Genomic DNA, 27,013 nt, shown 5'->3' with positions numbered 1-27,013 from the left:
AAAGCCACTTAACTGAGCTGCAAACGTGATGTCATGCTCCTTTCTGGATGCAGAGGTATTTCCGTGCAGTCTGTTGAGAACCAGCCTTGGATAGAGGCGAGATAGACGTGATTACATTCTGCTCATGATAACAAAACCCACTTGGCCCTTGGCAGGAGATGAAAACCCCGGAGCTCAGCACACGGCGTTTCGCTTGACTCAAAGCCTCGGGAACGTGGCGCTGGAATAAAGCGGGTCCGGTTCGGCGCTGGAAGGAGACTCCCAGGCAGGAATCCCTGAGGATTGAGCCCTCGGAAGAGCAGCACCCACCCCTCCGAGCGGAAAAGCTGCCGGGAAGAAGGTAAAGCCGGCGGGAAGGGCTGGGGAGGGCTCGGACTGGGATGGCGCTGGTGAGATGCTGGGATGGAGTTGGTGAGGTGCTGGGCTGGCTCTTGGATGCGGTGGGCTGAGGGTGCTTTTGCCTTCTGGCTCCTCTCCCCCAGGGTTCCCTTTTTAAAAATTCGTTGCTTTGTTTAAAAAGAAAAAAAAAGGGAAAAAAAAAAAAAAAGGGAAAAAAGAAAAAAAGAAAAAGAAGAAAAAATAGGAAAAAAAAAGAAGGAAAAAAAGAAAAAGAAGGGAAAAAGAAAAAGAAGGGAAAAAAAGAAAAAGAAGGGAAAAAGAAAAAGAAAGAAAAAAGGAAAAAGAAAAAGAAGGAAAAAAGGAAAAAAAGAAAAAGAAGAAAAAATAGAAAAACAAAAGAAAAAGAAGGGAAAAAGAAAAAGAAGGGAAAAAAGAAAAAGAAGGGAAAAAAAGGAAAAAAAGAGTATTATTATTATTATTACTCCTAGCTAATTCTATTATTTTCCCCGAAAAGGCGTAGTGACTCGAGTCTCTGAGACGTAGATCTAGAAACCTGAAATAAGGCAGCAGCTGAATTTTTAAGGAAAAACCACTCCAGCTCAGCACCTCCCGTGCTCTCCACAGATCCCGAACCCCCCCTCTCCCTTCCCCTCCTCAGCGGGTCGGGCCCTGGGCTGGAGGAGCCCCCGCCCCATCCCCCTCCCCTCCCTCCGGGGGTCGGGACCGGGCAGGGACCGGAGCGGTTTTGGGGGGTGGGGGGAGCGGCAGCGGCCCCCGGGACCCCCGGCAGCCACGATGGAGCCACCGGGACCCTCCCCAGAGGTACAGCTCTCTCTTTACTACGTACGATCTCTCTTTCCTAACCTTTTTCTGTCTTTTTTTAATTGTAGAGAGAAAAAAAAAAAAAACCCAAACCCCAAAAGAAAAATCGCGATCGTTTGCGTCTAAATGTCAAAAAATGTTTTTTTTTTGGGGGGGAATAAATCACACCCTCCCTTCTTTTGTGGGAACAGAACTGCACCCTGGGTTTGCAAGGGTTCTGGTAGGGGTGGGGGGGTCCCGATGAGCCCCCCTCCTGCCCACCCGGCTTGGGGGTGACAGCCGGGGTGACCCCCCCCCCCTCCCTCCATCCTCCCTTGGCTTGGGGGGCTCCTTGCTTGGGTTGCGGGGTTTCCTTTGGCTCGGGGGACTCCCCTGGCTTGGGGGTCTTCCCTCGGCTTGGTTTGGGGGGGTTCGCTTGGTTTGGGGGGTGCTCCTTTGGCAGTTGGGAGCCGGGAGCGCTGCGGGTGATGGGGGGAGCATCATCCCTGGGATGGGGGGGACGCAGAGGGGCAGCCCGGATCTGCTGGGACCCAAAGGCAGCGTTTCCAGGGGATAAAAAATAGAATTTTCTCGCCGGGTTTGTCCGGGGGAGTTGTTTTTGCATGGGAGGTGGGGTGAGGGAACGGGCAAATGCGGTTCTGGTTCTGTCTGGTCCTGCCCTGCTCCCCAGTGGGGTTACTGGGAGTTGGCAGGAGGCCCCGGGGGTGATTTATTTTTATTTTGGATTTTTTTTGTGTGTGTGTGTTTTGGTTCGGTTTGTTTGTTTTGGGCAGCTTGCTTATGAAAATGGGCTTCTTTGCAAATTGTTTTCCAAGTCTAAGCAAATAATTGAGAGATGCTGGGAGTCTGCTATAAAAAAAAAAAAAACAACAAAAAAACAAACCCAAACCACACAGGTTCTGTGTCTCTGTTGCAGAAGAGCTTCCCCCTCTTCATTGGTGTTAAAAATGATCAGTGGGTTAAAAAAAAGAAATTAATTTATTAAGCAAAGTGTTTCCAATTGCAGTTCTTTTCTGCTAAAATACACTTTTCTTGGAGGTATTGTTAATAGGTTGGGTTTTAGGACTGGTATAAAATAAAAGGAGCAGTTTCTTTTTTTATTATTACTATTTTTATTAGTAGTATTAATTGAATAACTCTTTCTTACTGTTACATTCCATATCTATTTTATGGGAAGCAGTGAATTACATCCCTTGCCAATACAATGGACAAGCTGTAGATTTCTTTCACCCCTCCCTTCTTTTATATTTGGGAATTTTTTTTTTTATAACGAATATTGACCACTATAAAAACCTTCTCAAATTATGGGGCTACCTGCAGGAATATCAGGTGGATTTAACACAGTATGGGTTCTTTGTGTGTGTGGATTTGTGGATATTTGGTGTGGAATTTGTGGATTTTTGTAGCTTCAGAAACCCAGGGCTGTGGTTGGGGTTTTTTTTTGTGTGGGTTTTTTTTTTGTTTTTTTTTTTTTGTTCCTCTGAGACCCATTGTAAGGTCAGGGCAGAGCACAGGGCTGATGGTTATCATGGACTGTGAACTTCCAGTGGGCAGAACTGCCACAATATACATATTCTCTCTCAAAAAAAAAAAAAGAAAAAAGAAAAAAAAAAATATATAATTACCTTACCTCAGACAGCTTGTTCCATGGAAATGAGAAATAACAAAGCTCTCAGTGTGAGCTGGGTGGAGATCTCCAGCATGGCCACTAACATACCTTTAAAATCATCTTTATTTTATTTTATTTTATTTTATTTTATTTTATTTTATTTTATTTTATTTTATTTTATTTTATTTTATTTTATTTTATTTTATTTTATTTTATATAACATACCTTTAAAATCATCTTTATTTTATTTTATTTTATATTTTATTTTATTTTATTTTATTTTATTTTATTTTATATTTTATTTTATTTTATTTTATTTTATTTTTATTTTATATTTTATTTTATTTTATTTTATTGCTGTGGAAACCCCTTTTTGCCCCCAGCTCTGGCTGGATCAGAGCTCAGGGCTGGTGGCATCAGGAGATCCACCTGGCTCCAGCCACCAGCTCCATCCCTAAGGATTTCAGCCCCATGCCTTTGGGTTTTTTGGCATGGAAATGCCACGCTGCAAACATCAATATTTCTGCTTTAGTGAGCCAGGAGCTTGGGGGTTCCATGGGTTGGTAGAGAGGGGGGGGTCAGGAGGAGGTTTCTTCACTCCTGGCCCAAGGTGAAAACAAAGCCTTGGGGAGGTGCTTGGGGTGGGTGATCACTGTAATAATTATAATAACAATAATAATAATATTAATAATAATAATAATAGTGATTTAGCTCATTAGCATCCCTCAGATAACAGGATTCCCCACTGAGGACAAGCTTTTCAGCAGAGCTCACCCTGCCCCAACCCTACAGCCCCAAGAGGTGCCAAGAGAGAGGGAACCCGACCCCTGGAGTTTCCACTGGTTTTTTTGTGGGTTTTTTTTTTTTTTTTAGATCAGTGGTGGCATAAAAACATTTGAAAAGTCAGCCTGGTTGGGTTACAGGAGGAGGCTTGTTCCCTGTGAACCTAAAACTTGATTTATGCATCACTGATCCCCCCGTTGCAGTAGCTGGCATTGATGGTGAGTCTGATTTCCCCCCACTCTGGGGTGTAAAAGGTGAAGTCATTTACAAATAGAACACTTTTTTCCCCCTGTTTTTTATTTATCTGTTTATTTTTATTACATATTTTTTCAGGGTTGGGATTTTTCCAGTGGAAACCCAACTCTTGACTTGCCCCACTCCCCTTAGAAACTCTGATTCTAAATAGGGGGTGCTAAAATAATTGCTGTACCCCTTTCAAGGTGTTGTTCAGCCATGTAGGAACCTGAGCACCATGAGCTAAAACCCCCTCCTCCTTTCCAGGCTGTCCCCTGATGGGATGGGACCAACTCACAGAGCTCAAGTGATGCCCCAGCTGGGCTTGGGGGATGCTCAGCCCTGTGGAAGGGTTGGGAGCATCTCTTGGGGTGGCTGATGGTTCAGTTCAGCAAAGCCCAGCAAGACATTTTTAGCTAAAATGACCTCATTAGTCTCAAAACCAAAGTCTTATTTTAATCCTAGGGTGGCTGACGTGGCCTGTGGGCACAGCAAGGTGGATCCTGGTGCCTGGTAGGAGCTTTCCCTTGGGAAGGAGGTGTTTGCCCAGAGGGGAGAGCACAGAGGAGGCAGGGAGGGAGAATTGCTGGTACTTGTGTGGCACATTGAAGGGATTTTCACATTAAACATGATTCTCATGATGTAACTGGTGAAGAAGGACATGAGCACAAGTCCATTTCATGTTTATCTCATCCTCTTTTTAATTATTGTTTCAAATTCCACAATTTAGATTTTTGGGGGACGGATTGAAGGCCAAGACTGGCTGCTTGTTGCCAAACCTTCTTCCTCTTGCTAAGTGACCAATTCTCCAGAGTTTGCCATGTCACCAAGCATCCCAGCAGCCGTGGTAGACCTTGGCTGCCCATTTTTTTCCCTCGGGGAATTCCCTGTGTGTCCTTTTGTGGTGTGACCTACTCAGGGAGGAGCAGAGTCCTTATCCCTCAGCCACCATATGTTCCCAGCAATAAGCATCGCTTGCTGCCCGTGCTGCATCCTTGTGCCCACACACCCTGCACTTTGTTGGTTTTTTTGTTTGTTTGTTGGTTTTTACCTCTTCTAAGGTTTTTAAAAAGCTGCTGTAGAAATTGTGAGGGTTTCTTGGTGGATGTGGTGTGAGTGATGGCTTTGTCACGGGTGGCTTGTTGCTCTCCAGGGAAATATTTCGGGGACTCGTCCACCGGGTTAAATCACTGCTGCTCCCTTGGCTCGCTGGGCACGTCTGAGAGGAGAAAAAAAAGAAAAAAAAAAGAAAAAAAAAAAAGGAAAAGTTGTGTATGGAGGGGGGCTGCTGCTGCTGGTACATTGCACGGCTTGGAGCCTACGTGATCCCCAGCTCAGAGCCCCAGCTCAGCCGTGCGGCGGGGCGGGATTCGCTCTGAATCCACAATATTCCTATTTATTGGGCTGGCAGCAGTGCCCGGCTCTCTCTCACAAGGGATGCTGCAGATCCCTCCTGCCGAGGCTTGATTCTGCTGCACCACTCAGAAAAATCTTCGTGGAGAACCTTGGAGTTAGCTGTGCTTGGGATGAGGATGTAAAAAACCCACCTGCTCCTCCGCCGGTGTTTCGGAGTAAGCTGCCTGGCTTTGTATAAACAGCTAAATAAGATGGGAAGGGATGGGAGGAATAGAGGAAAATATAATTAATCTATTATTATTACATTATTACTAAGTATTATTAATTATCTTGTCTTTTTCCCCCCCTTTTCTACGTTCAGGGGGTACATAAAACTCTGTGTGCTCTCTATTTTTCTGCTTTTTCTATTTAAATTCCGCGGGGTTTTTTTCTGACCTCTGGTTCCCTTCCTGTGCTTTAACCAGAGTTACATAAATTACTGTCAGCAGCTCCTGCCTGCAATTACTCCATATCAGTCAGCCTCCTGCTCCTGGCTGTATCTGCTCCCACGTCCTTAGCTGCTGGGCAGACAAATTCTGACCCAGGGGCAGCTGGCTGAGGAGCTGCTGGCTGATTGCTGGGGATATGCTGGAAGGATTTGGCTGGGAAAACGTGGATGTAAATATTTCAGCATGAGGCAGGTTCCAAAATGACTGGGGGGAGGTTGGGTTGTATTGCCAAGGGTGTTTCCCTGCTTTAGAAACAGGAGAGGATGGGACGAGAGAAATGAGCAGAACGATTGGGAGGTAGAGATTGGTTTAGAGTGAGATGAAAAAATTCTGGAAAACCTGGAAGTCGAGCAAACAGGGTGTTTCCAAGTGATTTGTGTTCAGAAATGCTGCAGACTCAGATCTTGCCTCCTTTTGAGCTTATGAGGAATGTCTATCAAGTGCCTGAGGGTAATTACATTCCTAAAAAAAAATTGCTTTTTCCTGCAATGTGTGTGACCTGTTTGATTTTTTCTTTTAATTTATTTCCTTCTTTTTTTTTTTTTTTTTATTTTTTTATTTTTTTATTTTCTCCACCTAGATAGCTGGGAATTGCTAACTCCAGACCTCATGCCCTTTCCCTGTTATTGTTCCTTTCCTCAGGCAGGGATTTGCAGATGAACTCCCCTGCCCGTGTCAGCCCACGCTGTTTTCCAGTGGGGTTGGGGTGCTGGCAGCTTGGTGTCCTTTCCTGCCACAGTGTTCATGTTTCTGGTTGGGAAATCAATGTTTTTCTGGCTGGGAAGCTCATTTCAGGAGCTGAAGCAGCTGGAGGATGTCAGGTTTTCAGTCACTGTTTTGTGTCTATAGGTGGGTAAGGCCATAAAAGTTTTGGTCACTGGAAAACCAGGTTGGTGGAGGAAGGAGGAGGACAGTGAAAGCAAAATATATTAAAAATATGTATTTAAAGTATACAAAATATATTAAAAAAAAAAAAAAAAAAAAAAGCAAGTCACTTATACCACTGGGTGTTTGCCAGCTCCAAGCTTTCCTGTGCAGCTTTTCATTTCCTTATTATTTCCCACTGGTGGGTGTGATTTTTGATGCTGAGAAAACCAATGAATTGAGGTGACTTTTCAGCTGTTATTTTGGAATCCTTGTGGGTGTATAACCACTTTCCCCAGAAACAGCCCTGATGTGAATGGAAAGAAACAATAGCTCTTGTCTCCAGAATAATGGAAGCCCTTGACATAATTTTAGCATCTTTGGCCATCTGTCCCTTGAGTCACCCGTGTCCCGTGGGCTCCCACCAGCCCAAAGCCCAGGGAGCAGGAGCAGAATAGTTCTGAGGTGCAGTTGCTGGAAACTGGATTCCTCCATGCTCTGTGTCCCCATGGGAAGTTTGTGACACTTCTGGAGGCCTAAATCCAGGGAATCCGACAGAACATTTGAATTTTCATCAAGGAAAACCTTCAGATTGAGAAGTTTATCACGGGAGCATCAGTGGGTTTGCAGGAACTGTTTGGCTCCTCCTGGGCTTGTTGTGTATGTTGAAATATTTAGTGGAGTTGAAGTTATTTTTACAGGTTTTATTTTTTACTGCATCTCTCAAGCTCTTTGGTTTAGGGGATGCTAATGACCAAAAGCATCCCCTGCCTTTTCTAACCCTCAATATTTAGCCACTGGAGTTTGTTTTCCAGGGATTCAACAAGATTCTAAAGCTAAACCAGCACAGGGCTGGATTTTGTAGAAATCCCTCTTGGTTTTAGAGGGTTCCTTCCAGACAAACATTTGAGGCTAAACTGCTGAGGAAGCAGCTGCCAGTCTGCAGATATTAAGAGTTAATATCTCTTGAGATGGGTTCATTCTCTTAAGGAGCTTCCAGCCCCCAGGCAGGCGATCAGAGGAGCTGCTGAGGGTGGTGGCCATGGCTTTGGTGGTGGCTTTGGAGGTGGCTTTTGTGGTGGCTTTGGTGGTGGTTTTGGTGGTGGCTTTGGAGGTGGCTTTGGAAGTGGTTTTTGTGGTGGCCTTGGAGGTGGTTTTGGTGGTGGCTTTGGTGGTGGCTTTGGTGGTGGCTTTGGTGTGGCTTTGGTGGTGGCTTTGGAGGTGCCTTTGGTGGTGGCTTTGGTGGTGGCTTTGGTGGTAGCTTTGGTGGTGATTTTGGAGGTGGTTTTGGAGGTGGCTTTGGTGTTGGTTTTGGTGGTGGTTTTGGTGGTGGTTTTGGTGTTGTTTTGGTGGTGGCTTAGGTGGTGGCTTAGGTGGTGGCTTTGGTGGTGGCTTTGGTGGTGGCTTTGGAGGAGGTTTTGGTGGTGGTTTTGGTGGTGGTTTTGGTGGTGGCTTTGGAGGTAGCTTTGGTGGTGGCTTTGGTGGTGGTTTTGGTGGTGCCGTTGGTGGTGGCTTTGGTGGTGGCTTTGGAGGTGGTTTTGGAGGTGGTTTTGGTGGTGGCTTTGGTGTTGGTTTTGGTGTTGGTTTTGGTGGTGGTTTTGGTGTTGTTTTGGTGGTGGCTTTGGTGGTGGCTTTGGTGGTGCCGTTGGTGGTGGCTTTGGAGGAGGTTTTGGTGGTGGTTTTGGTGGTGGTTTTGGTGGTGGCTTTGGAGGTAGCTTTGGTGGTGGCTTTGGTGGTGCCGTTGGTGGTGCCGTTGGTGGTGGCTTTGGTGGTGGCTTTGGAGGTGGTTTTGGTGGTGGCTTTGGTGGTGGGTGGGTAGGCAGGGGTCTGTCCTCTGTGGAGGTGACCATAGATGTTGAACTTGCACCCTGTGCCACGGTGATTTTGGGTGGGTTTTAGGGGCTCCTGAACAAGTTCATGGCTGGATGAGGAGTGGGGGGGTTCAGAGCATCCAAGGGAGTCAACAGCAAGATTGGGAGAATAACAAACTTTTTGGATTCCTCTCAGCCCAAGAGAAAACTGAGTGTCCTCCTCCTCCTCCTCCTCTCTTTGCCTCCCATGTGTGGTTTTTTTAAGTTGGCCTTCAAGGACTGAAAAGTTTTAGAAGTTGTTTTATTTTATCATATTTAGACAAGCTGCTACAGAAGTCTGAAAAGTTTCATCCTTACCAAGCTGGTTCACACAGGAGTTAAATTGCATGGAGCAAACTGCTCAGTACTTTGGCATCTCAGAGAGGAAGGATTTGTGCCTTTAAAAATTCTTATTGTAACATTCATGGGTTTTTTTTTTTTTCCATGGATAAAAGAGGCTTTAAGCAGCTCCTACCTTGGTTCCAGATCTGATATTTGAGTGGCAAAAAGAGAAAGGGCTTCTCATCAGTTTTTCTGGTGAGTGCTTTCTGGAGCCAGTTTCCATTGAGGCAGCCAAGAGTGCTCCTAAACCCATGAATATTTACCAGATTAACAAGAGCAAACCCTTACTGATCTTGAAATATTTTATCTAGGAAGGACATTTAGTGTTATTCTGTTCCATGTGCAGACAACAAACCTCCAGCTCTCTGGAACTGATGAAATAAATAAAAAAAAACTGAGCCTGACCCAGTTTGGCAGCAAACTGGGCACCAGTGTGCCTTGACCCAAGCAGCCCCAGGTCTGCTGCAGCCTGAGCTCCTATGGCTTTGTGGCTGAAGGTGGTTTGTAATTTCATTTTTTCCTGGATTGGAGCACATAACATTTTATTTTGTCCTCTGTTGGGCTTGGGATTGTTTTGGTTTGGGGTTTTTTTTGGTGGTTTTAGTGGGTTGGGTGTTTCGGTTGGGTTTTTTTTAGGTTTTTTTTGTGTGTCTAATGAGGTACTAATAGGAGCTGTAGTGTTTCCTTAATTAAATCCCTTGGAGGATGTTTGGAGGATGTTTTGTCACTTCTTTCCTGGCTTTTACCTCCATGTCACCCATGGCTCTGAGCATTGCTTTGGGTGGGGAAGGGAGCAGAAAGGGGCAGGGTGCCCTTTCCCTAGAAAATCCTCCTTTTCCTAGAAGTCCTGCTGAAGATGGGGTGAAAAGAAGAGGGATGAAAAAGGGAGAGATGCAATACCAGGGACTGCATCATGGGTTTTTTTTGCCCATTTCCAATGAAAGGATTCAGAAAGGGTGAGGTAGGGCTGGTGGTGGGATGTGAGAAGTCCTCAAGTGTGCACCTGGGTGTTGCTTCCCTCACTTGGAGAGTTTGGTGTCACAACACCTTTATTTCACTACTGGTATAAAAAAAATATCTTGATATAAAAAATATATCACTATTGATATAAAAAAAATACCTGATTTCCCAGCTGTCTCCTAAATAGCTTTTAGTGGATTAGTTTGAATCACATCAGTTAAGAGCTTGGTCACCTGCCAGCTGCTGAAGTTGGGCCAAAGCTTTGTCAATTAATGAGCTCGAGGTGATTAGCACAGGTTCTGGTGCTTTGGGCCACGTTGCTGCCCTGCAAGGTGTGTGGCACTGCGTGTCTGTCACTTTTTTTTTTTTTCCCTTTTAATTCTGACAGTGTGAGGGCATTTGCCTGGCTTGGAGGTCAAAATAAACTTCAAGGACTCTGCTGCCAGGGAATAAAAATGGAAATTGAGGTTCCAAAAAGTGAGGACAAGATTAAAACCACTGCTTTGGCCTAGGGATGCTGATTGCTGGGATAATTAATTCTGATGTGATACTGCTGTGAGTTGGGATTTTGGGACTTTGTGGCTGGGATCCCTTCCCAGGGCAGGTGATGGGGAGAGGGTTGGAAGCCTTGCAGCAAAGCTCCTTGTGAAGGGGGAATTTGGCTTTGCACAAAGATGTTGGGGCATCTGTCCTTGGGAGCTGTGGGAGCTGCACAAGGGCTCCTGGGGACAGCTGACAGGGGGGGTTGGACCAGATGACATTTAGAGGCCCCTTCCAACACAAATTATCTGTGATTCTGTGATCTTACTGAGACCTGATGGAGCCTCCAGGAGAAGAACCTGTTGGTACCCAGCAGGGCAAGTTCTGGTGATGTATTTTAGGATGCTCACCGGCTGCAGAGTTGTTTGGTTTTTTTAATATAGTAATTCCCAGCAAAATGCAGCTTGCTTTGTAGGCAGGAGAGGCTCTTGCATTTCATAAGCTCTCAGGCACCTTCAGCTAATGGCAGAATGTGTGGAATATCCACTTTCACACTGCCATTTGGGGCCCAGGGACATTTGGATGGATTTGGCTCATCCCAGAGCTGCTCCCTGGCTTGCAGGGAACATCTGCAGGAGCAGAGGCACCTGAAGGTTGTCCCTTTGCTCTAGAACACTTGCTGGCTGTGTTTGGTGATGCCAGCCTTGTCTTCCCTCTCTTTTTCTCTCTCAGCAGTGTCCACACTATATAATCCCTTTCCTGACATCTTTCCAATCCTTTTTTCCCACTGGGCCAGCAGTGAGCAGTGTCAGCTCCATCTGTCTGGGCACCATTGCTTGGATTTTTGCATTATTCTCCAGCATTTCAAGTAAAGCTTTAGTAACTGCTTGTTCTTTTTGAGCCCAAAATACCTGCAGATCTTTTTGGTATTTCCCAGGGCACCGTTTCTCACAGCAGTTCCACAAAAATTGGTTCATTTTTCAGGAGTGAGGCTGGAACTGTGGTCTCCAGTGGGGCACTGTGTCTCCTCCTACCTCCAGGAGGTATGGATATATCTTTTTTTTTTTTTTTTTTTTTTTTTTTGCCAGTCCTTGGTTGCCTCATCTCCTGGGGTGCTGGTCCATCTTGTTGGCTTCATTGAACATGGGACATCCTTGGGTCCTGCTGGTCAGCTGGGTGCTGGTGGAGACCCAGAGATGTCATGTCCCATGGACAGACCTGGCAGGACATGAGGCCTGGCTGTGTCACACAGCACTTTCTGTGCCATCTGAATTTTTTCTGACATGTAAAATGACACTTTGAGATTGTTTAAAGAAAGTGTCACCATTGCCAGCTCTTTGGGCATCTTCCTCTGCTGAGCCCTGCTCCAGTGACAGGAGATGAACCTACAAGCCTGGTCCTTCAGGGCTGTCACCCTCCATGGCCAAGGCTTGGGGACAGCTGGGTGATAGCAGTGTGTGTTCAAGCAGGTAAAAAAAAATTAAATTTAATTTTTGAGCAGCCTTTTGCCTCGGTGCAAGCTGTCACATCCACTTTGTAGATTCTCTTCAAACCTGACCCATCCTCAGAGCCTTGGCTTGAACATGTTTCAGACTCCCAGCAGGACTGCTTGGCAAGGGGGTTTTAAATGAGGAGCCACATTATTTCTCCTCCATCCAAACAAATTGTAAGTCCTCTGTCTCCAGCTGGGCTTGGAGGTTTCATTTCTCCCCATCCCATGGAATGGCCCATATTGGGCAGATCTGAGCTGCTGCTTTGCTGCTGTTGTGAAGTTTTTCTGATTTCAATGAAGCCAGAGGAGGTAAAAGCCCAGCCTGGGTTTGGTTCCATCAGTGCAGGAGCTGCTGGGGTGCTCAGATGGTTGCTGAGCCTCCAGTTGGACAGAGACATTTCCATCAGCCCCCTGGGCAGTGGGGTTTTTAAATGCACCCTTTTGTTCCCAGTTGAGCACAGGATGCTCCTTTTGGCTCCTTTTCATAGAAATGCTCAAATTGTTGGGGGGGGAGAAGGGGAGAGCAGAAATTTAGTGATGTGACATCACATCTCTGGCACAAGCAGCTCGGTTTGGGGCTCTCCAGAAACCAACCCAGCCCTACCCCAAGGAGAAGTCAGGACCTGAAATATCCACCCAGATCTGCCACAGCAAGGGGCATGTGCTTTTGTTGCTTCTCTTTTGCTTTGTGAGGAAATTAAAATTAAAAAAAAAAATAATTCAGACCTTGTGTGATAGTCTGGAGACCAAAAAAGGGAGTGGAGGGGGTGTTGGGGTCCAGGGATGAGGCCAGGGCTGAAAATTCATCAGTGCAGTGCCTGGGGCTGCAGAGTTACTGCAGGATCAGAATTGTGAAGATTAGGCTGGAAAAAAAACAACAACACCCAAACAAACCATAAATCTACACTGGCAGATAAGAACAGGGAGGGGGTTTAGCTTGGAGGAGCTGTGGCTGCTGTGTTTCTGGGGGAAAACTGAGTTTTTCCTTTACTTCTGGCTTTTTAGCTGAAAAAGTACCCAGTGATGACTGAACCTACTGATGGGTTGGGTTTGGGTTTTGTGCTTTTTTTTTTTTTTTTGTGAATAATTTTCATGGTTGGGGTGTGCAAAGCTTTAGGTTTTTTGAGTGGGCAAGCCTGGAGGAAACAAACCACTTGTGAAGGGGTAAAATGCTTTTTTTTTTTTTTTTTTCCTGTCCTGTTAATTTTATCGCAGAGGGATATTGCAGATGGGGCTGTGTGCAGGGGGTAAACACCCCAACAGGCTCCACAAACCTCTACCTGGTATTTTTTTCTTTTATTTCTCCAACATTTTTATCTCAAGCAATGCTGGTTTGTGGGGTTTTTTTTGTTTGCTGGGTTTTTTTCCCCTTCCACAAGCAGGTAGGCAGAGCAAGTGGTGTCGGCCCTGGTGCCCCCCATCCTTGTAAACAAAGCTGTAGCAGCAAGAGCAGACACCTGAGCAGAGGCAAAAACCTGTTTTCTAATTAATTCCTGAGGCTTCTCAGGCTGCTGTATAACTTGAGGAGGAGCTCAGAGAGATACAGTTCCCCTGCTTGGGGAGCTTGGTGCCTGCCTGCTCACCTTATCTCCCCAGGCTGCAGTTTCTTTGGGCACCTGCTCCTCGCCTGCAGAAAGGTAAATAAATTGTTTTTAAATAAAGCTCTGGTTGCTTTCTGAGGATGAGGGGGCTGGGGGATGGTGGGTGAGGGTGGTTTCTTGGTGCCTGCTGGTTCAGCAGGGGGGGAGGTTTGATCCTGGCTTGGTGCTCAGGGTGCTGGGAGCACCCAGGAGGTGATGCTGGAGGGGGCTGGGGGTGCCAGGTCCTGGTGGTTTCTGTGCTCAGCCTGTGCTGGAGGATTCTCCTCTCACACCATGCAGGGACACAACGAGGCTGTGGAGCAGGGAGTTGAGGTCAGCAGAAGGATTTCTGCTGCCATTGCACCAAGAGGTTTTGAATTTTCAGCCCCTTTGCTGGTTAAACCCTCTGCTGGATTGAGGGAGCAAACTTCTGCCAGACTTTACTGTAGGCTGATTTAAATTTGGGTTGGTTTTTTGGGTTTTTTTAGGTTTTTCAATGATCAAATAAGCCATTCTTACTTCTTGACTTACTCTCTGCTTTGGTTTTTTTCATTTTGTCTTTGTTTTAAATGCTGGCCTGGTGGTGCTGGGCATCTTGGGGAGCAGTATTGGCCCCAGGACAGTGCTTTGCTAATCAGGAAATCCCAGGTTGGGTTGGGTTGGGTTGGAGGAACCTTTCAAGGCCATTTGGGATGTGTCCCCCCTGCTATGGACATCTGCAATTAAATCAGGATGTTCAGAGCCCCATCCAACCTGTCCTGGGATGTCCCCAGGGATGGGGCATCTCCCACCTCTCTGGGTGACCTTCCCACCACCTTCAGAATGAGGTTTTTTTCCTAAATTTCCCCTCTTTTCACTTTCCAACCATCACTCTCTGTCTTCTTGCCCTGCTGAATAGTTTGTCCCCACCTTTAAGTATTGAAAAGATGTTCTGAGGTCTCCCTGGTGCCTCCTCTTCTCCAGGCTGAGCAACCCCAGGAATGCAAAGGAGCCTCCAACCTTCTGGGGGTGGTTTCCCAACACTCAGGGAGGTCTTTGCTGGGCAAGGAACAAAAGGAGGTGTGAGGAGCCTGAAAGCAAAGCTACAAAATGTCAGTTTAAATGTTTTCCAAAAAATGGGTTTATTTCATCTCCAGTGTTCCTTAGGGTTTGTGGTGGTGAAAAGGTTGTGGTAGTGGTTGTGATGGGTGCAGTGTCTGGGGTAGAAGCTTTTTTCTCAAGGTTGGTGGCAGAGAGGTCCTCTCTGGCTCGTTATTTATAGTATTAGGTGCTCCCTGCCAGCATGGGAAGTCATTGTCAGAAAAGGTCAATTTTAGAGAAACTTAGGGTCTTTGCAAGTCAGACCAACATTTCACTGATCTGATTCTGCGAGTGCAGACCAGGTCTGGTGAGGAACCAGTAAATCATGGTCTTCCAGCAGTGCAAATGTCAGCAGTGACATCATGAAAATTACAGATTGTGGCCTGGGAGATGCCAAATGATTCATGTGTGCAAGTGAAGCAAGTGGTTAGCTCAGGGGGGGCACGGTTTGGAAGCTGCTCTGGAGGGGAGTGTGGAAGGAGATGAGTTGGAGCACGACTTGGGAGGGATTCTTCAGCTGGGCTGGAGATAACATCTGGTGGCTGGCAGACACTGGGATTGCTGATGATAGCCCCTAAACACCCTGTGCCTTGGGAAAGGGGACTTTCTGGTGCCAGGAGGGTGAGACATGTGGGGCTGGCAGGAGGCAGAGCAGATGAAGAGATAAATGAAGGAGCCTGCAGTGGGGCTTGGTCTGCAGGAGGTGAGAGGCTTGATGGAGCAGGAGGAGGTTTGCCTTAGCTGTTTATTTATATAACCCATTATTTAATAGCACATGGGGCACTTGCCATCCTGAAGCACCTCAGGGGAAGGGACAGTGGCAGAGATGGCAGATGGAAGGGGGGAAGGTGTTGGGGCAAGGGCAGGAGACATGTGGGGCTGGTTAGGGCTCAAGGCAAAGTGGGGATGGGGATGGCTGAACCCTTAGGGGCTGCCTGACCACCCTGCAGGGGATCCTGCTTCAGCCTGGCCAAAGGGCTGACTGAGGGTTCCTGCAGTGCAGAAATGTCCCAAGATGGAGGGAGAAGTTCTGTTGTGAACTTTAAAATACCCCTACTTGGTATTAGTTTAGCTTTTAAGTTCAAGGAGATAAGTAATCATAGAATCACAGGCTGCTTTGGGTTGGGACAGACCATCCCATCCCATCCTGTCCCATCCCATCCCATCCCATCCCATCCCATCCCATCCCATCCCATCCCCCTGACATGTGCAGGGATGCCTCCCACTAAGCAGGTGGCTCCAAGCCCCATCCAACCTGGTTTTCACCACAACAATTAAAACCCAAGATGTGTAATTTGTGTACCAGCAGTGGGTAAAGTTGCCAAGCAGCACCCCCTGACCCAGTGTCCCCAGCTCAGGATGATCTGTGGTGCTGCATCCTCCAGCTCTGTGAGCTGGGACATGGAGGCAGGAAAACAGAGCCCTCCCCTTCTGCCTGCTCCTCATTTCCTTCTGGGGTGATGTCTAAAGGGATGTGATAAAATTGTTCAGTGAATGAGGTTTTTTCTCCATCCTGGACAACCCAATCTCTTCACACCCCAGCTCCTCATCCACCCTGGTGTCCTGGTTCCCAGGTTCATGATCTAATGTGCTTCACTCTCTTAATTTTTAATATTTTTTTTTTATTCTGGTTTTATTACCAGAGCCAGGGTTTCCCTGTTATGCTGGGCAGTGCTGGTGGCCCCACAACTCTCAGGATCTTGCCCACAGACTCAAGATCTCCAGTGCTCTCCCTGCCTCCTCTTCTTTTTGGCCATTCTTTAGGTCCAATCTTTATTTATCAGTGCATTATTTCTGCCCCCAGACAAAAGGAATGTATGGATATAATGTTATTTCCAGCAAATATCAGCCAGAGAAAGACCTCAGAGTCTCATGGAGGTTGATTTTTTTGTTGTTTTTGTTGTTCTGTAACCCAGATAATTATTTCTGCTGGTTTAAAGTTACAACTGGGGGAGAAAAAAACATTCACAAAATAATAATGAAAAAACCCTCACAACATAACAGAAAGGACAGCAAAATAAATAAATAATAATTAAAAAAAAAGAACACCAAACCCAAAAAACCCAAACAAACCTCCCATCCCTTTCTGACATTACTTACAAGGAAACAAGTCTGGTTTTGTCAGGACTCCAGGAGGATGGGAGCCAGGTTTGTGCTGGGGGGTTTATCTCAGGGAATAAATATAAATACAGGGATCCTGGGGATGTTTTCCTGCTGCAGGGAGTCACAGCACAGGAGTGGTTTTGCTGGGAAAGCTGCATGGCTCTTTACAACTCTTCCTGAAGTCTCCTGCCTGATGGGATTTGGGATTTGTCCTGAAATAGAGGAAGGGTTGGGAGTGATCAGCTCTGAGGATCTCAGGGAAGGTCCAGGACTTGTCTGGAAACCACATGAAAAACAAAAGGCAGGAAGGAGGTGATACAAGAGGGAAGGAATATGACTGGGCTTTAGTCCTGTTTTTTTTTTTTTTTTTTTTTTTTTTTTGCCTGCCCTTAATTAACTTTTTAAGTCCATCTGTAAATTGCAGTGGCAGTAATGAGGGGGGGTTGGTTTTTTTTGTCCAAGAAAAGGGTGGAGAGCTTTCTGCAAGAAGGCAAAACCATCCTGCTGCTCTCCATCCCTGGTACAGCCATGGGTGGGGTGTTGGGAGCTGGAGATGAGAGGAGCAGTGGCTGAAATGGGGATGGCATTTGGTAGCATCCCATCATGGTGGAGATGATCATTTTCTTTTAATTGGCTTTTTAAGATATTTTTTTTTCACTGAGGAGTTAGCAAAATAAAGGAATTGAATGGCTTTGGGTTTTTTTTTCTGGGAGGACAAGTGCCAAGCAATTAATTGGCTGTTGAATTCTAATAAGGCTTGAAAATCATGTAAAGCAGAGGAGGGGGTTGTTTGTTTGGGGTCATGCTGGGTTTTGTTTTTCTGGAAAAGGGACAGAAAACCTGGATGAATTAATGATGGTGGTGTTTGTTTGCTCCATGGAGGAACCAGACAGCAGAAAGAACTCTAATTGGTCAGGTTTAATTTGGGTTTATTTTGCATTCTTGGGGTGCAGCTTTTCTAAGGCTTAAAATATGCCTTAAAAGGTGGCTGTGGGATAGTTCTGGGTAAAGCTTAAGGGGGAAAATGTTTAAATTTCAGTGTTGCATGGTAAAAATTATGAAATCAGGTTAAATTTGCTGGTTTAATGTAACTAATTATGGAAATTTCTGCAAAGGGAGTTTTCCTACCAAGGGAAACTCCTCGGGGAGAAAAAAAAGGTAGCAAAAGAAGGCATAAAACAGTGCAATGGTTTATTTGGGTGAAAAGCCAGGTTTTGGAAGCCACCTCTGGACTCAGCTAGATGCAGACACACACAACCAGAAGCTACTTGCTTCTCTGAGGAGAAAAATCAGATATTTATCTGCAGGGGAGTGGTTTTCCTTGGTCATTAAACTTTCCGTAGGTGCCGGGTGCCTCTCCCTGGGCAGAGTCAGCCCATTCCCAGTGGTTTCCCTGCAGTGTCTTTGGGATGTGCTCTTTGGAACCGAGCTAAAAAGCAGTTGTGTTGTCCCCAAAGCTGCCTGGCCCTCTCTTTGTGGCTTCCTGGTGGTTTTGGTGCCAAGGGGAATTCCCGGGGAGGTCAGGAAATAAAAAGTGGCATGAAGTGGGGGTGAGTTGCCAGGGGAGCAGGGCCCTTTCTGCAGCCTCATCTCCAGGGCTGGAACAATAGCTGGAGTTCATTAATTACTGCAGAAATCTGGTAAAATTGTTTGGGGCACAAACCTGGCACAAAGTTTGGGATGGGCAAAGCAAAAGGAGTTCATTAACATCTCGCCCGTGGCGTGGTGGCCCCCATCCCGCTGACTCTGATTGGGGTGACAAAGCTTTCTCCTGCCAAGGAGGGGAATGGGGGGAGGAAAAAGTTCAAGGTTTGAATTAGTTCATCCTAATAAAACCTCATTTCCCCAATCTGGGGCTGATCTCTGAACTTCACAAAGCTTGGCTTTGGGTGGATGCCGAGCAGGCGGTGACTCGGTGCCTAATCTAGCATGGCAAATGTGTGGGGTGATGTCCCAGAGGAACTGTCACAAATCCTGCTGGAGAGCCAGGGGGGAAGGCAGCAGCAAAGCCAGGACACAATGGTGCAGATTGATGTCTGGCTTTATTAAAGCACAGTTTGTTGCAGGAGGGATGAGAGCTCCTGCTCTCTCCCTCTTTTAACGTCTTCTCCCTGAAGTTTCTTCTTGTGGCTATTTTTTTTTGGTAGAAAAATGCTGAACTGGCCTTGTAGGAAAGTGGAAAGGAAAAAAAAATGATTTTTTTTTTCATTTGAAGGTCCCCTTTTCGCCAATTAGGTGTTTGAGATGTCACTAAGCTGTTGTGTTGGGGTTTTTTTTTCCCCTTTTTCTTTAATTTAGCCCGAGCATGCCTGGTTAATTGGGGAGGACTCATTTTTGTAATCAGAAGGGTTCGGTGCTTTGGTCACTCCCCTATTATTCTGTGTAACAGTCTCCTTTCACAGCCAGAGCTGGAATCCTGTCCCTTTGAGAACCATGGGTTTCTTTGGAGACCTGTTTTCCACAAAACCCAACCAACTCTCCTCTCTTGTGATTTTTTTTTTTTTATTATAAGGTGAAATATTTGTCATTAGAGCACAAACAAACCCATCCCTGCCTCCCCCTCAGCAGCTGTTCCTTTGATCCTTTAAAAACACTGACTTGACACTGGTGATCCTCCTGCTCTCTAGGTTGCCCCAGTTTCCTAGTTAATAAAAAAATAACTTTAATAGAGCAGTGGCACCATCTCAGTCTTTTATTTTCTTGCCTCAGTTGCAGGTTAGGTCACATCCCAGCCATCTCTCCCTAAGCCTGGGATGTGTTTCTCCTGCTTTGTTTGATTTCACTTCTCTGGGTACAGATTTAGTTGGCAAACTGCTGCAATTTTCTCCTCTTTTTCTTCTCTTTTCCATCACTGCAGGCTTGTGCTGTTGCTGCTTCCCCATCTTTTAACTGGGATGCTCTTGCTTGTTGGGTTAAATGTGGATAGGAAAGATGTTCCAACATCATCCCAAGTGCTGTTGCCATACTGAGCCTCACCCAAAGTTAACTTACTCAGCTTAACTTACTCAGGACCTGGTTTTACCCTTCCCTTAGGGAGCACCAGCACCCCATGATGTTTTTCTAATTTTTTTTTTTTTCTATGAGATTTTCATGAGGACCACAAAGGAGCCACAAGCAACACGTGGTCACCCCAAATGGCATCTGTGCCTTGGGAAGAGGAGCCCTTTCAGCTGTCCCAGTGGACACACATCATAGGATTCTTTGGGCTGGAAAACCCCTTTAAGACCAACCATTAACCCACCACCAAACCATGTCCCTCAGCACCACATCTATAGGTGTTTAATTAGGAAACAATTTTTATTTCCCCCTTTGCAGAGGGGCTCAGTGACTGGGTTTGGGTTGGGGTTGGTTTTTTCTTTGTTTGTTTAGGGGGCTTTTTTTGTTTGGTTGTTCTTTTGTTTGGTTGGTTGTGGGGTTGTTTTGGGTTTTTTGCTACTTATTAGCAGGAAAATCCCAGGATTTCTCTGCTCACACATGGTTTCCTTATCCCCTGTCTGTGTCTGGGGAGTCCCCATGCATTGGGGTCAGGCCATGGGACACAGGAGGGGTAAGCACCAACCTCCAAACACCCCAAACTGGGCTGGATCCTCATCTTCCCCATCCTGCTGGGTTTGGGGTTCACTGCCCTCCTGCCTCCTCTGCCCAGACACCTGGGGAAGGGTCTGGAAGGGATTTTTCAGGTCACCCCTCTCCATCTTCCTGCTGCTTCAGAAGTGCTCATAGTCACAGCCTTGAATATTATGTGTAATTTAAAAAAAAAAAATTAATTAGTGGTGTCCCTGCAGCACTGTGTGCTCTGGATGCTGGGCTGACATGGGAATTAATTACATCCAGCTTGGAATTTCTCTCCTTCTCAGTTTGACAATTAATGGGCATAAATTGTATTTTCTCATGAGCATCGTGGCCTGCCCAATTTTTAAGCTTTTTTTTTTTTTTTTTTTTTTTCCCCTGTCATTTATCCCATACCTGAAATACTCATGTGAAATATCTCTGTTTCATTCACCCCCTGTGTTTACCTGAAGCCAAAGTGTCCCCTGGGGATGTGTGAACAGAAATGACATTTTATTACAACTCACTATGAGGTGAGGGCTTGGTCCAGGAGCTGAGGAAAGCAAAGCTTTCCCTAGTGGGGCTGAAATTAAACATAACACAGGCTGAAAACCAAAGCAATGTGGGGAACTTTTAAAATAATCTGACCCTGGCATCTTGCTGCAGATGGAATTGCATCCCAGGGAAGGCAGCCTGAGAGGGAACATATTGTACCCCCCATTCCTTCCCTTCCCTTCCCAGGCTTTTAGCTCAATGACCTCTGGGCTTTGTAATTAGCAGCAAGGCGATTAGATCCTCCCCATTTCTGGGAGTAATTTGGGCACTAATTGCATGTGATTGTTTGATTACTTGTGTTGGATGTAAATGAGGAGGGGCAGAGTCTGTGCCCCTTTGCAGGAGCTCCTGGAGGCTCCTTAGATAGAGGTTGCATGTGCTTCACTATAATCATATATAAAAATGTGTGTAAATATATATAAATCTAGCTAAAATATATAAATATACTAAAATATTTATATAGAGAATTCATACATAAATATATAAGCATATATAAAAGATACATTAAAAATAGAGCTATAAAATGCATATAAAATCAGGAGGGTAACAGTGATTTAGGCATTTAACCATTCCCAGAGCCAAACTGCAAAGAAAATTCTCTGTTCTCTCTTTTTCTCTCTGTTCTCTACCTGGCAAATGGAACAGAGCTGGATTTGGAGGTGATTCAAAGGACTTTTGCTCACAACATTTCTGGTGTCTTTGGAAGGAAGTGAAAGGCAGGAAACAAACAGAATAGGAAAAAAGAAATTTAAAAGTTCAGCAGGCTAGGGATGGAGGCAGGGAAATTGCAGTTAGAGCTGGGAAAGGTGTAAATAATCTCAGGGATGCTGCAGAGGTGGGAAAACTTTCCCTTAGGTTTGGATCTGTCAGTGGCTGGTGCTGATGTGGCCCCAAAAAATTGGGGTATAGCATTTGGAGAGGTGGGAATGAAGACACAGATTATAGGAGCAGTGGCAGCCTCAGGAGGAGTGGAAGAAAAGCAGGAGGAAGCACTGGAAAACAGTGAATTAATTTGCTGATCCCTGGTGATGTGCATCAGGAGGAGCTGGTGCTGGGCAGGCTTTGCAGGGAGGAAAAGATCTTCCATCATCTCCTAGCTCCTTTGATTTCTTTAATCCCTGATGAATAATTATCACAAAACAGCAGAGGGATGGCCCAGCTGACCTTGGGTGGTGGAATTGGCAGAAGGAAACAAGGTGTGCTGTGGTTTCTGGAGTTTTGCACAGCTCTGGCATGTCCTGCCTGGTACTTGAGGGCTGGGATGGCTCCTGCTTGCTGGGATGGAGCTTCTGGTTGCTTTTGCTGTTTTATTTCTCTGCTTTAGGGCATTCTGAGGTGGAAATTCTTCCAAGTGAAGAGGAAAGAGAGAGCATCTTCAAGAGGGAGGTGGTGGGCTATGAAAATGGGGATGGGGCAGAGAGTGAGAAGATGGAGGAGGAGGGAGGTGGAGCTGGAATGTCAGCTGAAGCATCAGGCTCCTGGGAAGCTGGGAAACCTCCTTCTGGGTGGAATCATGGAATCACAGGATGGTTTCTGTTGGAAAAGGCCTTTAGAGGTCACCTCATCCAAACCCCCTGCAGGGACACCTTTCACAAGCCCATCCAAGGTGGCCTTGGGTGTCTCCAGGGATGGGACTCCTGCCACCTCTGCACAAGAGCAGGGCAAAGCTTCTCCTCCTGCAGCTGGAGAGGCACTGAGCACCATGCCTGCTGCTGTACTCACAGGAGGAGGAGAAAAACCACAGAAAAAGCTGTCAGAAGAGGGATTCCTTCCTGCCAAGCTCTGGCCGAGTTTTGAATGAGGAGATCTGATGCCTGACATATTTTTTTCCACCTGAAATGCTGCAGCATTTTGCTGTGACCTCGCAGCTGGCACCAAGCCCAGCTAATGGGCATCTGCTGAGCTTCCCAGAGGGATGAATCCGTCCTCCCAAATAATTGTCACCTCTGACAGCCCCTCTCCTGCAGAATCAGAGGGCTGGCATTCGGAAGTGCCTCTGCTGGGAGGACAGGGACCTTCCCATTGTCCTCAGTGCTGGTGAGAAGGAGGAGGAGATGCCAGCGCCCTAATGCGAGCTGACAAACTGGGAATGGGGCTGCTGCCTGGGACATCCCCTGGGTACCTCCCTTAGCACTGTGTCAGGGCAAAGGGCAGGGAGAAAGAATCCTGGGGCTGGGGATGCCTTTCCAGCTGAAAGGTGCTGGGGGAGATGGAGTTAAGGGGGATTTCTGTGTCAGTGCCCAGGTCCTTGCTGGAGCGGATGAGCTGAATTCCAGGGCAGCAGTTCCCCCAAATCCCCAGCCCCACCTCACAGCATTTTTCCATTAGGATGGTGGATCTTACATCTCCCAGCAGAAAAAAAAATAATATTCTTGCCCAAACCCCACAGAAGAGGCTCAGCAGCTGGGGAAGTTGAGGTGGCAGCTTTCAGCCCTTGCAACAAGACTTTTGTACAAGGTTTGGGCTGAAGGAGGTGGATGACTTTTAAAAGGGTTTGAGAGGAAAAGGAAAAGTCTTCATGCCCTTGCTGAAGCTTCTTAGGGCTTATAGGTTCCATGCAGAGAAGGCATCCTTGGAAAAAAACATCATTTTGGGTGATTGTGGCAGAAAATGTGAACTGCAAACAGTGCTCCAGGGACTCATCCTCCCAGGGAGCTGCTGGTCCCATTTTCATCTCTCCTGTGGCCGGGAGAGGTTTGGGTTTTTTTTTTTTCCTTTCTGCCTCTAATCAGTATGGGACTTTCCCCAGGCCTGATTTGTGTCTGTGGAGCAAACCCAATGGAAATAAATGGGCATTTCCTCCTTTGTAAGGTTACAACAACAGAGTTTAAAGAAACACAGGGAGTGTTATCTGTTTCCCTCACCAGTTTTATGGAATTTCTGGTGTTTTAATAAAAGGGCTCTTTTCAGAGAAGAGCCAAGGACAGATGGCCATCCTGCTGCTGGTCCTGTGGAGCCTTCTGCTGCCAGACAGACATTTTTGGGCAGAGGTGGAAGGTCACTTCCCCACCCCTGAAAAGAAAATAAAATGAAAAAATACAAATATTTGTTCAAAGTTGCTTAGGAAGTATCTGGGGATGGCAGATCTCTTGGTCAGCCTGGGTGGAAATCAAACCATAACCCCAACACTATGTGGGCTGGATGGACACCAGCAGGCAAATAAACCCACCAGGTTCTGCCTGGTCAGAAGCTGCATCCTCTTGGGCCTTTCCTGGGTTTTTGAGGCACTTTTTCATCATTTTGGAGGAATTGTAATCATATAAGGTGTGCATTTAGCTGTGCATTAGTTCTGCCTCTTCCTGGAGGGCTCCTCACAGCCTGGGTGCTGGGAGAAGGATGTTCCTGGAAGCTGCTGGGTTTGGGGATGGCTTCATGAGTTGATATTTGTTTCTGCTGAAATCAGTGCCCTGCTTCAGTTAACTTCAGGGACCTGGGAAAAATCCTCCTCCTCATTTTTCACAGGGGGAATAAGACTCTTTGGAGCACAGATGAGGAAAATGCAGTCATTGCTTTATTTTCCTAAGAGCAGGTGGTTGAAGGTGGAGACAACCTGCAGCTCCTCAGCTTTCCTGAGAGATGGGGGAAGGAATGTGGAGCCTTGGGTTTGCCAAAAAGTGCATTTTGGAAGGGTGTGAGCCTGTGTTGGAGTGTGGGAAACCCAGTGGTTGTCTGGGGTGTCCAATGAGTCTCCATCTTCCCCCTGTGTCCCTTTTTCCTGCTCTAACTCTGCAGTTTTCCACTATTCCCTAAAAGAAGTGGTTAAATCCCAAAATACACTCACCAATGACTTTACCAACATCCCACCCAGGTTTTTCCAACCCAGTCACTGCCTGATCAAGTGTTGACAACCCCACGCACCCCTCAGCTCCAACTTGCAGCTCTCCACCTGGAACAGGAGCTTCCCAGAGCCCTTTTCCCAGCTGGTCCCAGGGATGTCACCAGAGCTGACCCAAAGGACCCACCCGGCTGCCCTCCCCTGGCCGTGGCCAGCCCGAGCTCCAGGCTTTGGTGGTTCTTGGGGGGTTTTTTTTGGCAAAGTTGGGTTGCTTGGGTCTGGAGGTGGTGGCCAGGCTGCTCCTGGCTTTGTTCTGCTCACCTTCTCTTCTCTTCTCTTCTCTTCTCTTCTCTTCTCTTCTCTTCTCTTCTCTTCTCTTCTCTTCTCTTCTCTTCTCTTCTCTTCTCTTCTCTTCTCTTCTCTTCTCTTCTCTTCTCTTCTCTTCTCTTCTCTTCTCTTCTCTTCTCTTCTCTTCTCTTCTCTTCTCTTCTCTTGCCCAGGTGAGGTTTTTCCTGGGTCCCCGCATGAGTACGTCCTCGCCCGGCGATGGCCCCGCAGCCCACGCCAGCCCGGGTGCTGTTGCTGGCCCTGTTGGCCACCTGCCTGCCAGCTGGGTGGCCCAGGGACTTCACCGTGAAGGACATTGTCTACCTCCACCCTTCCAGTAAGCCTCTGTCACCTGGGGTGCAAAGCCAAGGGGGTGGAAAGGGGTGAGGAGGAGGAGGGTTGGGTGGTTGGAAACGTCGGCGTTGAGCTGAGAGCTGAGCAAAGGTGAAGTAAAAAGCCCCAAAAAATCCAAGCTGGTGTAAGACCAGACCATGGCTTCCCAAAATGGGGTTGAGGGATAAAGGGAATTGCTGTGGTCCACTTGGGAGAGGTGGAGTGTAAGTTCTGCTCATAGGAGAGGCCACGTCAGGAAAGGGCAATAGCCTGAGAAGTTCTTTGGAGAAGGTTTTAAGATCTTTGCCTAAAATGTGCTGGAAAAAAACTGATTGTGGTCAGTAAGAGTGGAGAGTCCCTGAAGGGGCTCCAGGAAAGCTGGGGAGGGACTTTGGACCATGGCCTGGAGGGATGGGATGAAGGGCAATGGCTTTAAACTGGAAGAGGAAGGATTTAGATTGGATATTAGGAGGAAATTCTTCCCGGGGGGTGCTGAGGCCCTGGCCCAGGTTGCTCCAAGAAGCTGTGGCTGCAGGTGTTGGAGGCCAGGTTGGATGGGACATGGAGCATGGGGCATTGGATGGGTCAGCAGCCCCAGCAGTGATGCTCCCAGGTGATTTGGTGGCCCTTGGGAGAACAAGCAGGCAATGCCTCTTGCTTCACCTCTCCTACTCAGATGGGTTCTGGCCTGGAACTGGTGAGCAAAGGGAGATGTGAGACCTCTGGAGGTTCAGATTGCTTTGCCCTGTGGAGATAAATGTGACCCATTCACCATTTGGCTCCTGAGAAGGTGGCAGCATCTTGAAGATGCATTGACTGAGCTGCAGAAGCCCTGCCAGGAGAGCACTTGGGGAGTTTCCCGACAGAAATGAGGACAGAGTCTGCTGATAAAAACTTGGAGGTGTTCAGCAAGTTGATTTTTCTTTCCTCTGAGGACATCAGCCTGCCTCCCAAAGGGCTAGCTCGTTTGCTCAGGTTCCAGAAGTATTTTAATCCATCTGATACCCTCTTATCAGCACTGATAAAGTTGCAGTATTGGATGTGGGCTCCAATAGCAAGAGAAGTAGTGCTTCTGCCTCCCATTAACTCCCTTTGAAGTCAGCAGTGGGCACTTTGGCCAGAAAACCAAAGCCTCCTGTTAGAATCATGGAATGGGTTGGGAGGAACCTTCCAAACCCTCTAGTTCCACCCCCAAGGACACCTCCCACCAGCCCAGGTTGCTCCAAGCCCCATCCAACCCAAATCCCGTTGGGTTTTTCAGACATCAGGGGGAAGCTGCTGGGTGTGCTTGTGGGAAGAGGGGTTTAAAGAGAACAAAATACTCCTGTGTGGAGCAGGCAGGGGGCTGGGCTGCTTTCCCACCTGATGATGTTGTCTGTCCCTTGCAGCCACCCCGTACCCACAGGGCTTCAAGTGCTTCACCTGCGAGAGGGCAGCGGATAACTACGAGTGCAACCGCTGGGCTCCGGATGTCTATTGCCCAAGAGGTAACACCAGCCCCCTGCTCCTCTTCCACTGAACCCCCCCCCCCCCCAAGAAAAAAACACTAGTGGAGAGCACTGACCCCCCCCTCCCACCCTCTGTTACTCCTTCAGCTCCTACTCGGAGGCTGCTCCCGGTTGTAAGCCCAGGGAGGTGTGTGAGGGAGGTGAGAAGGCCTTTGAGCTGTTCTGCCTCTTGGCAGGGGATGAAGTTTGGGACTTGGGTCTGCTCCCCCTGCTCCTCTGGCTGAGCTGGAAGTTAAACCAGGCTGATGTTCATTTAAGGGTTGGATTTTTCCCTTGCTGGTGGGCAGGGGGTTGATTGCTCCTCCCTTTGCTCGCTCCCCTCCCTCGTAGCACAAACCCAGGACTTTGGGGCACCCAGGACCTCTTTTTGTCTGGAATTTGAGACATTTGTCTGGAATTGAGACATTTCCAGTATTTTGGGCTCATGACTCCTGTCAGAGTCTGAAGTTGGGACCAGCTCAGCCAGGGCTTTGGGATCCAGCACCCAAACATCAGCTCTGGGCACCAGCCAGGTCCTCAGGTGTCCCCCATCCTTACCACTGCTCTTTTTGGGGTGCTCCCAAGGCATGAAGCTCATCCACAGC

The 27,013-nt window shown here is 47.1% G+C and overlaps 1 protein-coding gene across 2 annotated transcripts; it reads left to right on the top strand.

The window, feature by feature from the left end:
- LYPD6 (LY6/PLAUR domain containing 6) lies at positions 1-26,466 on the top strand. 2 transcript variants are annotated; one of them, XM_071746373.1, is made up of 3 exons: positions 1-340; positions 24,762-24,925; positions 26,310-26,455. In XM_071746373.1, exons 2-3 carry the CDS (start codon positions 24,808-24,810, stop codon positions 26,438-26,440), a joined length of 249 nt encoding a protein of 82 aa, XP_071602474.1. In that variant the 5' UTR covers positions 1-340; positions 24,762-24,807; the 3' UTR covers positions 26,441-26,455. The 2 variants fall into 2 exon arrangements, with proteins under 2 accessions (XP_071602474.1, XP_071602475.1); XM_071746374.1 differs by lacking the exon at positions 1-340 and adding an exon at positions 837-1,161 and having other exon boundaries at positions 26,310-26,466.
- Positions 26,467-27,013: the final 547 nt, after the last annotated feature.

This window comes from Heliangelus exortis, chromosome 6 (assembly GCF_036169615.1).
Source record: "Heliangelus exortis chromosome 6, bHelExo1.hap1, whole genome shotgun sequence".
Lineage (NCBI taxonomy): Eukaryota > Metazoa > Chordata > Aves > Apodiformes > Trochilidae > Heliangelus > Heliangelus exortis.
This window is presented reverse-complemented; position numbering and strand designations above follow the sequence as displayed.